The sequence below is a fragment of the Rissa tridactyla genome, chromosome 11, assembly GCF_028500815.1.
Source record: "Rissa tridactyla isolate bRisTri1 chromosome 11, bRisTri1.patW.cur.20221130, whole genome shotgun sequence".
Classification (NCBI taxonomy): Eukaryota; Metazoa; Chordata; class Aves; order Charadriiformes; family Laridae; genus Rissa; species Rissa tridactyla.
Genome location: NC_071476.1, coordinates 12,556,276 through 12,569,861, shown reverse-complemented (window position 1 = coordinate 12,569,861; position 13,586 = coordinate 12,556,276). Strand labels below are relative to the sequence as shown.

Here is a 13,586-nt window from a genome sequence, read left to right as displayed (position 1 = left end):
AGGCTATGCTTGGTGGACGCTCTGCTCTTACTCCTTGTTCCCTCTCACTGTAGGAAGTTGCTGTAAAGTTGGAGTCTCAGAAGGCTAGACATCCCCAGCTGCTGTATGAAAGCAAACTATACAAGATTCTGCAGGGAGGAGTTGGCATCCCACATATACGGTAGGAATGGTTCACGTATGCCATTACAGTGACTTTTCTGTAATGTTAGTGTAAAGCAGGACACTACCATTAAAAAGAGGTTTATCTGGGAGGGATTGGGCTGTTGGGGGAAAATGCGCCCTTCCAACATCTACAGCTAGTTGGGTAGCCTCTCCACTGGCCCACTGTCTGTTCTTGTCCTTACCTACTGTGCATTGAAAGTGAGATCTTCAACAGTTCCTGAGCTGTGAGAAATTCTTGTCGTGATTCGAACAAAGTGTGAGGCTGTTTCAGTGAGAGCCAGTGTTCTTGATGAGGTTGAGAGTTTGGAGCCGATACTGGAAATGGCTGCTTTCTTTTGTTGCTTTTTTTTTTGTTCCAACATGTCTTCCTCCTCCGCTTAGAAAATGGCGGATGGACGTGATTAACCCTCCCCCTTCTCGTGTTGGGACAAGGGACGTGCTCAGGCATGTATCTTTTCCTTTCATAGTTATGTGCTGCAAGGCTTGAGACTGCAGAGAACCTCAACCAGGAATGAAATGGCAGCCCCTTTCTGTTACCCGCAACAGATGCGTCACTAGGATTTACATACAGTTAAAGTGCCAAGATTATTCCCTGCCAGTTGCTCATTATGTGGCTTCCTTGTTTCATATTCTGTCCGAAACTTTCAATAGTGTTTAATGATTTCCTGATCTGGAAGAAAATCACTCTTGCGGCAGACTAGGAGGGGTTATTTCTCTTGAGATTATTGATGTGTTATGCTGGGTTAGTTCCCAACTACTGAATCTATGCATCAGAATAGATTAAATGAAACTTCAGTTTTCTTCAGAAAGTCTTTGTACAAAAAGTTACTCTTTTTCTTAGACTTCATTAATAATTGTTTTTAAAGTTAGTATTTCTTATGTTTGCGCTATGGCATAAAGGAGTTCTTCCTTGAGTTGCAGAAACAATTTCTATTTAGATATTGGGTCAAACTCTGGGTTCCATTTAATTTGTTAACCCTTCCCAGACTTTGCTGTATGTGCACCTGTATCAGTAATGGCTTGTAGGGCCTATTGTAAGGTCATAGTGGTGATATATTCTAGATCATGTATTAATTTTAACAAAACCTAAAACAAGTCTGCATTTCTGAGGTTAGTAGCTCCCCTCATCTGCTTTCCCCCCTCCAAACACAACTGGCTGTAGCTCTCAATGTAAGTTGGAGCTATGTAGTGGAGGAGGCAGTGTCGTCTTGGCCGTCTGTCCTCATTCACTCCAGCCTTTTGCAGGAACAGAATAAAACTACCTGAATTAAGCAGAATACTTGCAGTTTAAAAAGAGTTGCTTATGTGAAAGCAGATTTAGTCTTTATTTTAGACTACAGTTTCCTTCTTTTCTTCAAACGGGTGCCTTTATTTCACAACAGAAAGAACAGAAATTGCATTTTGGAAAGCTATTGCAGTATACTTACATGCTAAAACAAGGATAACTGGGAAAACAGCCAAAGCAAGTGGATATCAGGTGTTCCATCACAAAACTGGAAAAGCAGGCATTAAACTATTTATTTTTTTTTTTAAGTAAATGAATGTTTGGTGCTCTAAGGAGGCCTAAGCTGCGAATTTTTCAACTTTTCCATGTAACAGAAGTGAGCTGCTACTTAAATTCTTGGATTTGGTTAAAATGCCCAGTGAAAGCATTTTATTTAAAGCTGAAATACTGTAAGTCACCTTACATGTTGAGAAACTTGCTTCTAGCTTCAGTTAACAGCAGTCATCTTTAGGTTTTCTTTCATCTGTATTTGACATTTTTATGTCTGACTTCGTTTTCTGTATAACCAGTGACTGTGGTTTAGAAGTCTCACCACCACAGGGGAACTGCAGCCTTTCTTTAACACACGTCCTCCTCTCTCCACCCCCAAAATAATAAAGGTTACAAGAATCTGAATAAGAATGGACAACTGAGACAATACTCAACTCAAATTGATTCATAAACTCATTGTGCTAAAAATGTGTGATCTGTTTGATAATGTCAGTCTTAAAGTTTTTCACTTTCAGGTTCTTACAGTGTTAATCTCTGGTATTTTTCTAGAAAAGTGGCTTTCAGAAATTTTTTGGAAATACCTTTTTTGTATTCAGAAGCAGCATTAATTTTAAATCTCTTTGTATGTACCAGATGCTGCTTGACAGGTTCTTTGACTAAGCTTCTGTTACTAGTTGTCTTCTTGCTGTATGACATCTGGTGATGCTTTAAGAAATCTAAAGTAGTACTTTTATGTTTCTTTAATCTTCTTTGAGGGAGCTGAGCAGGGTGCCCAGCACAGTTCTTGCAACAAAGGTTAAAATGTGATGTGTTTAGTAGAAGCAGAACCCATGGTATTCTGAGTCTAAGAGGGGAAGACTTGACCTACCAAACGAGATGTATCTCTGAGGTGCTTAGCAAGGATGTGACTTTGAACAGGTGATTACTAAGACTAGGGCCGAAGTGAAATTACTGTACATGTTGTTTCAGACAACTCAAGGTTTTCTGATGTGAGTTTATGACAGCAGCTAAGCTGGGAGAATGTATGACTTTGTACTTAGGTCACTTTGCATGCGTAATTGATGATACGTGTTCTGCCATTGTTTTATAATGGTATGCTGTCAAGTCAGAATAAGCTGTTCTTGGCTCAGTGTATGTAGAAGGATGAATCAAGTTGAAGGAAAATCTATCAATACATTTGTTAAAATTTCTGTAATGTGACACCTTTAAACAACAACAGCATAAACAGAACATTTGATAGAAAGATTAAAGAATCATTCTAAGCTTTTCCAATTGCTGTGCTGTATAAGCTGGGTTTAGCAGCATTTTTATCTCAGTGCTACGCATCTGGGAAACAGGGGTGCATAATCTTGCATTCCTCATTTAAGAATGAGAGACTTGTTCTCTACTTTTCATTTACTTGAGTAACACAGTGGCCAAGATCAACTTACTAGAAATTATGTTATGTGGCTTTGCCTTACTGAAGTGGTCTGCTGTGGTTCTTTAGACTCACAAAGCTGAAATAATAGGTGAGGTATGAATTGCTCATTCATTTTGGGCACCTGTTCTTAAAACTGAATTTGTCCCTTTAGATGTGATTGCAGACTTAGTAATTATAAGATGGCATATCTGGAGTGTCACTTAAATTATCTAGAACCAAGCAATTTTTTTATGGTTTATTTGATGGCCTTTCTGGCTGATTGCAAGAAAGCTAATGAGCAAAATCTCAGTTTGGGACTTAAAAGATTGTTAGTACTGTTTCTGTGGGGTCAACGGTGAGCCCTCACTTGTGGAGGGCGAATAAGGGGCCTTGGTACTCCCACTGTAACAAAACATGTTGTTTTCACATAAACTAGCAAAAACCTAGATTGGAATGTTGTTCTCTAAATATTCTAAACTCTTTTAGACTTGCAAATCTTTGACTTCGCTGCCTATTGTTGTTGCCCGAAAGAGTAGCAAAGTTTCTGAACTTGTCTCTGGAGTTTCACAAAACCTTATATAAATGCTCTACAGACTTTTAAGTTGTGGTATATTCTTGATGCATGAATTTTTGTTAATTATTACCTTCATTTTTCACAAAAGGCTCTTGAACCAAGCTTAACATTGTAACAATCTGATCTGCCTTTAGGACACAATGCAAAGTCTGCAGTATTCTGCTGGGTTTATTCCCATTGTTCTCAGCCATCAGCTGTCTTTTTCTTTTTCCCCTCTCTTTTTCAGTGGCAAAGCATTTTTAGCTGTAATCTTGTTAACTGGGCGCTGATCCTATTAGTTTGGACTACCTATGTTTATTCCCAAATTCTTCGTTCTGGTTTGGAGGAATGCAGCAAAATGTGTTTGGTGATTTTTAATTTTTTTGTATGTTGTTTTGTTCGTAGTGTAACTACGTTAAAGCACTCTTGACAAAAACAATTGTTTGAATTGTCTGTGATAGCCACTCTTGATTTTTGCCATTTATGGTGTTTGTCAACTATTGTTTGTAGCCTTTATGAAGACTACCTTTAGGTACTTCCAGATGTACTTTTGAAAGAAAAGTGGGCTTTAAATGTCTCTCCTGACAATACCATGGGATAACTTGTGTTACCAGTTTCAAATGTAAAACAGCTGTGCTGGGACCAGCAGGGCTATTGGTAATGTATTAGAAGTGTTGCACTTAAGAGCAGGAAGAGGAGCCTAGTGAATGTGAAAAAGATAGTGCCTGTATTCTTCTGTGGGCAAGGCCAAAGAGATACTGCACAGTGTGTGAGGCTTATCAATGTGATATTTAGGTTTAGTCATTTGTAAGTTTAAAAAACAAAAGCTACTGACATAGCAATTTTTTTGCAATGCTTGCAAGCTGAGCAAGTAAATCCTTACAGTTCTGAACTTTTCAATGCAGTAGGTTCTTGCAAAATAGTTTGATGTTGAGAAATTCAGTATTGCCACCCATGTATCACTACACAATCTTCTAAATAGTGATGTATATTTTAAAGATTGTGGTAAAAAAAATATCATCTGTAAAGGCATCTACAATTTTTATTCTTCTGTTCTTAGTGCTGTGTTGTTGGTTAATCTGTTAGTAACAGATTCTGCCTGTATTCATCCACACTAAATAAGACATGTAATGGAAAAATGTGGTCAAGTTTGGTAATTTTAGGGTTCTCACAAATGATTTTTCCTTGAGCACTTCAAATTTTGATCTCTTTAAGCAGTGCTTAAAAATCTGTAAATACACCCCTCTCAGTCCCAACAATTTCCTGCATCATAAAAATAAGCCACCAAAAACACTACCAGAAAAATACCCACCAAACCCACAAACAAAAAATAATGCCCCTAATGATTCCCCCAATATAAAAAAACACACCAAAACAAACCCAGAATAGTAGTCAGATAAGGTCTGAAAAGTTCTCTGTTGTCTCTCCGTTGGTAAGACATAGTTTCATCTAGGTCTGCAAGTAATGAGGAGGAAGGTTCTAGCATAGTCTCCTATGGATTAATCTGTTATTACTTAAGGCTGCATGCTGAAGGGCAGAACCACTGTAGTAGATAAGAGGAAGCCTCTTATTCTGGTAGCTCAAGGTAAAATTGAAACTAGTCTTCTAAATTAATACCTAAAATTTTTCTATGGCGAGAATGAATTTCTTAAAACATGAAACAGATTTTGTTTAATAACAATCTGAACTTCTGTCTTAATTGGTCTTTGCGGACTCTTTAAAAGCATCTGAGAGAGACCACAGTTTGAAAACAAAAAGTTTTCCCTTTTTGATTTTGTTTTTTTTTCCTTTTTTCCTCCTTGTGTTAGCTCAGCCTTTGCAGAAACAGCTGTGAAAGTATGCAGTTTTGTTCAGGGTTGCTCTTATTTGGAACAGGTGATCAGCGGAGGTGCTACTGAAACACTCTTTTCCTCAGCAATGTTTCCTACACCTACTGCCGATTAATGGCTTGCCTTCTGACTTTCATGGAAGAAACTTATGTTCTCCTCGCTTCCTGCCAGGTGTTAATGTACTTCATTAAACAGCTAGCAAAACAGCAAGTCAACTACGTGGAAGTATGTATGCAACACTACACCAGGCAGATGAAATGACCTGATTGCTTAGGAGATGAGTTGCACTGGCACACTTCATGTATTCATATTTCTCTCATAACTGTGCAAAAAAATGATACAGAATTTTATTTATAGAGTCTATCTAACTTCATAGTGTAGGGTGTTCATTGCTGCTTCTTTATTTAGTACTTGGGTGGCCTAATTCATACTCGCCATAGCAACTAATGTTAGATGACATCTGCTAAATATTCCACTTCGGTATTTCAGTCATGCCATATTATGTTGAGTTCATTTATATTACTCCTAGCTGGCTAACAGTTAAGAATTGCTTTTCCAGCTTCGGGGGAATAAGCTGGAAATAAAAAATATGTGGCATTTTAGACACAAATCTTATGATGATAGATTACTTCTTACACATGTTGCTTCAGTATTTGTTAGGGCTCAGATTGGTATCTTTTTACAGGCAGAATATACTTCCTGATTTGTCTGAAACATTATTAATAGTTAATTGTCTGTCCTGAGAGGTCTAGAATATGGGACCAGATGGGATCACTTTGGTCCAAATCAGTACCTGTTTTGGACAACTAGCTATTCTTTCTGTGAATCAGTCAGGTGCAGTGTTAAAACTTTCTAGGCTGTCACAGCAGTGCTCATGATTCTGTCAGAGCGAGCGCGCTTCTGTGCCTAAAGATAAATGTTTGTACCCGTAAGCAGTCAGCTCCCATTTACTCTTCCCTGATTTTTTTTTATTAATAACCTTTTCCCTATTACAGTCCTCCTGTATCTATAAAGAATAGTCGCATAACTCTGTGGCTGCCTTGCTGAGCTGTTTGAATACGTGATTACAGGGGTCACCATCTTCCCATCTTTCTTGAAGTCTCTTTTCTGTCACTGTTCTGATTTGGATTTCCTTTCCTGAATGTTGGTGACAGGGCTTGCACGTCAGCACCTTAAGCATTGATACAGATTGCTTCACAGTTTCTATGTAGAATACCTGTATTTTTACTGGTTAGGCTTACTTATTATTTTTCAGTGATGCCTGATATTAGAGCTATATGATTATAGGGAGGGCTGTGTTTGCTCCTCAGTCACATCATCTGACTAATGCCTAGTTCAGAGACTTTTGTATAAATGACTTAGTGCTTGCAGAAATGGAATACAGTTCCAGAGTGTTCATCAGTTCAGTGTCATTTGGTTTTCTGTAGGATGTCTGAATCCTTTGTGTTCATGAGGCCTTCCAGACTTGCATATTCACCCTCATGTGCCTGCTGACTTGTCAAACTAATAAGGTGATCTCAGGTAATTCCAGTAGTAAATTCTTTCCAGCTTGTTTGTTCACTGTACACTTTTTGTTTTAATAGCTTTTTTAATCCACTTTAGTTCTTCTGTCAATCTCCATTTATGTCGCGTGAACTCTTCCACTTGGTGTTTGAAAGCCCAAGTGCTGGGAAACTTAATTGCGTAGAACTAGATGGAGTAGTCATATAGAGTCATACTGACTTGTGAAAGTGGCAAAAGCTTATGTAATATTAAAGAAGTCTAAATCAGCCTTTTTTTTTTAAATGTGACTGCAAAGACTTTCTGGAAGTCTATAAAGATTTGAGTTTAACTATTCCAGTCTTGTCACAGAAGCATTGTACTTCCTTGCAGTGAGACACCAGGAGATATTTTTTTTTGTCTCACAAAAGCATGACCTTCTGCAGTTCTGTTTGTAATTCCAGATCGCCACAGCCTCCACTGGAATAATCAGTGATCAAATTGACGGAAGCCTTTAGTGGAGGATTGGTTACCTGGCAGAGCAGGTGTTGATTGAGGAGAGCTTTTATTGTGCTGGAACAAAATAGTCTTGTTCTAGTTGCTCTGGCAGTAGGAACACTTTTTTGTGACACTGAGCTGATGTTCTGGTTTTGGATATAATATGCTGTAGACAAAATGGCGTGCCGTTATGCTAATGCTGACAATGCCTTTAATGCCTTCATGGTTTCAGAGTGCATGGGATTTGGAGTTTTGTTACCAGTGTTTAACAGCTGTAGAGTTATTCAGTAGCTTAGTTCATCTTGAACTGAATTTGAGATTTTTTTTTCATGTGAAGCTTCTGAAGTCTTTTCTTTCATTCATTGTGTGACCAGCTCACACAGCTTTGATAATTGTGCTGGCTTTGTTACCTTGGTTGTGGTTACAAGTGCCGATGTGTCGGATGAAACTTCTGGTTATCTACTGAAGTTGTGTAAGTGGTACAGTAGCCTGAAACTGGGCCTGTAATTTCATGGGCTGTGCCTGAATTCTGTTGACCTACTGCAATTTGACCCTTTCATAGGAAGATACACTAGATGTGGAGAGAACGTTATAATAAGCCAATGAAATGTTTTCTCAGTTAAAAAAAACAAAACAAAACACAAATGAAACAAAGTATTAACAGACACTTTCTCAAACATTTCTTTTGTCACTGACCTTATTTGTGAAATATGTGGCTGCTGAAATAGACATCATACAATTTTTGAGAGATGCAGCTCTGAAAACAGAAAAAGATTTTAAGCTTGGGTAGACCTGACTACAGTGTTTGCTATTAAGTGCTGAATGTGCATCAGCACTTCACTTGCTTGTCTCAAGGTTAGTCAAGGGAATTTAAAAACAAACAAACAAAAAAAAAACCAAACACACCCCACATGAGTTCAAGTAAACATTCCTTGTCATGTGATCTGGCATCGTACCCACTTTACTGTATGGGATTTGGAAACTGGAGACTTTCAAACCACTGTCATGTGAGTTAGTTGTTCAGCATAGGGCTACAACTATTGAAATTAAAGATATTAAAAAAAGTCAGCTGTTTGTATAAACACAAGCAAAATATCAGGCTGATAAACCATGACTTGGAAACTTGCTGATGTGATTGGTGAGTCTTGATCTTTCAAATTAGACAAGTCACTGAAGTCAACTAAGGTCACTGTTCAATCTTTAATCACTCTTAAATGGAAGGCTTCTAAAGGATGTTTACTGTATTCTAACTGATCTGTAGCAATTTGGTCTGTAGCTTTAAGCAGATGAGGCAAGGGAGAATGACGAAGCATTTTTGTGCATGCATGAGCTTGGGCACGCCTTACAGCTCGAATATGGACTAGGGTTCTTAACAGCTGTATCAGATGTTACAGTATTACCCTGCCTGTTCAAGGATAAAACTTAGTTCTTAGTAATAATGCTGTCCTGTTAATGTTTTGTGTAGTGTTTAGTAAGATCCATCTACTGTTGTTCTTTGTGAAGGCTGATAATGTTCCATACTTTGTGTGGTTTTTTGGCATAAGGAGGTATAAATAGACCTGTGCTATAGAACCAAAATTCTTTATTTAGGAAGTACCTTGTAATGGGACATACAGCACTGTGGGATTGAATTGGAGAAACAGTGAGTCCTTCTAGTCTATTAATTTAGCTTTTCCTTTTGAAATAATACGTTTTGTGTAGCAGTATGCAGAGTCATTACCCACCCAAAGTGAATTGTCAGGTATTTAAATCTCTTGCTCCCACTTTCCACTACCTTCCAAACCTCTCCCTGCTTAAAATGCATTAATGCTGTTGCTGTCTCAACAGGAGAGTATGAGAGACTGTACTTCCAGGTGTGCTTTTGAAAAAAAAAAAAAGTCCATGGAGCTCTAACAGACATGTGGAATAGATGTGTTCTGAGATGCTAGTGTCATCTCATAGTTGCTGAGGGCTTCCTTCGTATTAGTAGTTCAGTCCAAGTTTCATTGCTGATGCAGTATTAGAACTTCTGAAGATTTCTCTTTGAGATGCTAGTGGGGTTTTCTTTAAAAATTGTACTCAGTTTGTTGCCATATTGTTTTGCACTTTAGTCAAGTAGTGTTAATACTTGCATGCCAAAGTGCTCTGAATCTGTGCTTATCCAAAATGTGTGCTTATAAGCCATTTTATGTTGATTATGCAAATATGGGAGCAAGGAGTACTTGCCAAGCTCTTATGTATTGTAATATCCAAGGTTCCTAAGAAGAGCCAAGACTTCTAACGTTTTTACTCAGAGCTGCCAGTAGTAGCAGCTACTGGACTTTGAATGGACACGATGTGGCCTTACTACTTAATCCCATTTTCCCTGGAAATGTTCCAAGGGAAATGAAAACTTGCTTGCAGTGTTAGCATAGTAAATAAAGGACAAGTTACTCCAATAACCTAGCAGAAGGTTTAGGTGCCAGTAGTGAAACGAATAGATGTGGCAGTCTTCTGTGAGGAATTACAGGCAGGTAAACATGAAAATAAAATGCTAAGAAGTCCTATCTTGTTTTGCAGATGGTTCTGCTTCCCACTAGTGCAAAATGGTCAGGAGATGAAAATTTTCTTGTGCGCATGCAGAAGTAGGCCAAATGGAGGTTGTGCAATCAACCTGAATTACTGCACTTACTAAGCAGAGAGATCCCTGTAGAGGAACCAAATGCTTTTTAAAATGTAGCTCCCAGGGTAGGTTTTCTTTTCATCAGCTTCACTTTCTGTGATGCTGTAACTAAATTTTCTTAGCTCAGTTGAAGACTGATCTTTGATCCTTTTCCCATATACTGCAGTCTCTTGGGCACTGATTCATTACTGTACTGAACAATTACATTCAGCATCTGAATTGGACTTCAGTTTCTTGAAGAAAATCATATTTTATCTAGTTCTTGATTTACTCCTTAGAATGTTTCAATTCAGCTCATTATTCTTTAGACTTTTTCACAACAAACCTAAATTTCATATGGCAATAACTAGACAGGTCATTTGGTCCAGTTTTCATTGCTCTAGATGACCATAATGTTTCGTTTTCAACTGTGACCTATGGAGTTGTTGATAGAGCCTTGTCAAAACTACTCAGCCGTTTGTGTTCGTGACTTTGATAGAAACCAAGAAATAGATTTGCAGGCATAGTCGGTAATTCTTGAACTGAAGCTGGTTTGTAGTTGCTTGAGAACTTTTGCATTTTTTAAATACTCTTCTTGGTTGCTCTTGCAGTTGAAACTAGCTTCTGATCAGTGCTTAAAAGGGCCTAGCTGGGCAGGTCTTTTCAAAATGCATATGTTTCATGGCTTAGTGTCAGGTTGCAGTGTGAATATTAACCTTTTCAAAAATTACAGACTCTATCAAATAACATTATCAGCATACTTTTGTAATGGAGTCACTTGTAAGTTTGGGGGTTTTTGTACATCATAGTACATTCAATGGATTTTTAGAAGGCAAAAACTGCTAAATAGTACTTACAGTATTGGTATGGCCATTATCACATTGGAGGAAAACTTTTGTTGACATTTCATTTGAATGACTGCTTTCAAAATACACATTTTCTACATCCCCTTTTCATGTAGGGAATGAATAAAGGTCCTAGACTGACCTATAAAACAATGAGTATGATCCACAGCTCATATATAACTTTTTTCAAGTTTATAACAGTGCATTACGAAGTCCATGGTTTCTACTAGAATCCTGAAAGTGGGAAGGTACAGGCCAGTAGTTCCTGAAAGAAATCCAAATATAGAATCTTTTCTCTGCGGTTTTGTAAACATTTTACTTTACTACCCTTGCTAAGCTGGGAATCCTGTGAGTACCAAGGAAATTGCCAGCTTTATCAGCCAGCAACTGTTTTCCAGACAGCTATGCATTAGTCTCCTGGATTCATTGCCTAAAGTGGAAGTAAAATGTCTATACAGATATTTAAGCACCAGCTACTACTGTGTTTGAGTTGAATATTGATTCATTTTAATTCTTTTTTTTTATCTGCTTGCTCTTATGTGATATATTCTTGGTGTATCTTCCCTGCATCACTGTTCTTGGAAACTTCAAGACTCCTCCAGGAGGTGGCTGGTTAGTGCCTTGTCCATTGACTGCTGGTACTAGGCCTTTGTCATAAAGACTAGGTGCCTAGCAAAGGCAAAATGTAGCCTTCTGATCGATATGGTGTTTAATCTTTACAATGATGTACTAGTACTCAGTACAGCTTCATAAACAGTTTTTCACATGCACCTCTCACTTAACTATAGCTATCTGGAATGTGTAGAAGGACTATAGAGAAGAATATTCAGGTCCTGAAATTCACCACTGAGACTTGCGGAAGTGAAGGGTGTGACTCTAGGTCTTCTCAGGCAGCTTAAGTGGTGAAATGCAGTTGAAGATAACATAAAGCAATATTGTGATAGAAATGCTAGACATGGATTGGAAGGAGAAGTATGCATGTGAGGCCTTCTGCTTGTTCTCACAGCATTGGTGTGCACTTTTGCCCCAAATTGATGTATCAGATACTTAAAGGTGGTTATCAGAAGTCTGGCTGCAATTGATATATTGCTACATGTGTATTTTTGCTTTTAAGACACTTAAGTGTTTCTCCATTGAAGATGTTGAAAACCTGGTGAAAAGCCTTTATCTTCTACTTAATAGGACAGTAGAACTTGATTGCCATTTGTTAAACTTGGATGAAGAGGTAGTCTGAGTTAACTGTGAGCTGCGTTGGTCATAGCTGAAAACAAAGCCTAAAGCATTTAAAGATATTCTATGAAGTTAAATAACACAGGAAACAATGACAGGAGTGTAAGGTGTTCTGCAGATGAATTTCAATTCAGACTTTATACGTACACCTCAGTATATTAACATGTAATGGCTTCTGATTTAATTGCATTTTGATTTTGGCGTTCGGTATTTCAGTTGCTGCTAAAGTGTAGTAGTGTTTCCTCTTAAGGGAAAATTAATTGTGTGCACGCACACTTGACAACTTGTTTTGTCCTCAGACTTTGTTTCTAGGAAAAATAAGACACTACTAGCCCAAGCTTTCAAATTGAACATCAGCCAGCTATGTGCCCTTGCAGCCAAGAGGGCTAATGGTGTCCTGGGCTGCATCAGGATTCCTGCTAATGCTGAGTAATTTCCTTTGTTGCAGGTGGTATGGTCAAGAAAAGGACTACAATGTTCTAGTTATGGATCTTCTTGGTCCCAGTCTTGAAGACCTATTCAACTTCTGTTCTCGCAGGTTTACGATGAAAACAGTACTTATGTTAGCAGACCAGGTACGTACAAATCTTACTGTGATGAAGTTAAAAACCCTAAAGCATTTTGTGCGATGTGGTTCTCTTTAAGTGGGTTAAATAATGTGTTATGCAGTGTTGTATATAGCCAAGTGAACACTTGACCTATATAAGAACGAAGTAATGGTGGCTTCTGTGTGCTGTGGCATGCAAAGTGAATGTAGGCCTGTAGTGGGAGGGCAGCACAGATACCAACTCCTTGATGCTGCAGATCTAACAATTGCAACTTTTTTAAAGTGTTGGGACTAACATGGGTGGATTAACTCCTGATACCAGCCATGGGGGTGGTATTAGAAGGTCTGGAGCAGTCTCTAGTTATGGCTGATCTGATTCAATGGAAACCTGTTACATGTTGGCCCGCAGTGCTGACAGGTGGGCAACGTGCAAGTCTGTGGGTCTGTTCTTATTGAATGTTACTATGCACTCCCAACCTCCTGTAACTTCTAGTACCAGACCATCAGCTAATAAATATGATTTTGGTGGTTGTGGTGCTTAAAGACAGTTCTTAAAACTGTTAGAGGAGATGCCATTCTACCTCAAACTTAATCAAGGCCTCTAAAACTGAGGTCTGTTACTTAAGGCATGAGGTTTAGTCTTTTTCTAGCATTGAGATTTTTAACTTGGTCATGAGAGTACAGCACTTGAAATGGCTGGCCATGTTTATTTCTTGCTATTTAATAGATGGCTTGATTCTGCTGTCTTCTGCTGTTTGAAAGGCGGTAGGGATTTCTTGAGTTGAATTTTCAATGGTAGTTTAAACTTCATCTAATATTACGTAATTGATGTTAGTACCAAGTTGTCACTTAGCCAGATGCTTGTAGAATCCCAGGCTCTTGGCCAAGGAAGCTCACAGTGTTTGTATGGAGACAAGGTCAGCTGTCCC

General features: G+C 38.3%; 1 protein-coding gene across 7 annotated transcripts in view; it reads left to right on the top strand.

Annotated features, from left to right (window-relative positions):
• Nucleotides 1–13,586, top strand: part of CSNK1A1 (casein kinase 1 alpha 1) — a 36,637-nt gene that overhangs the window by 1,342 nt on the left and 21,709 nt on the right. For 6 of the 7 annotated variants that reach the window (XM_054217928.1, XM_054217932.1, XM_054217934.1 and 3 more), the window contains exons 2-3: nt 54–160; nt 12,559–12,685. In XM_054217928.1, coding sequence (XP_054073903.1) covers nt 54–160; nt 12,559–12,685 — 234 coding nt within the window. Of the gene's footprint in view, nt 1–53; nt 161–8,405; nt 8,554–12,558; nt 12,686–13,586 lie in introns of those variants that run through there. The other variant, XM_054217935.1, reaches the window with a different exon arrangement.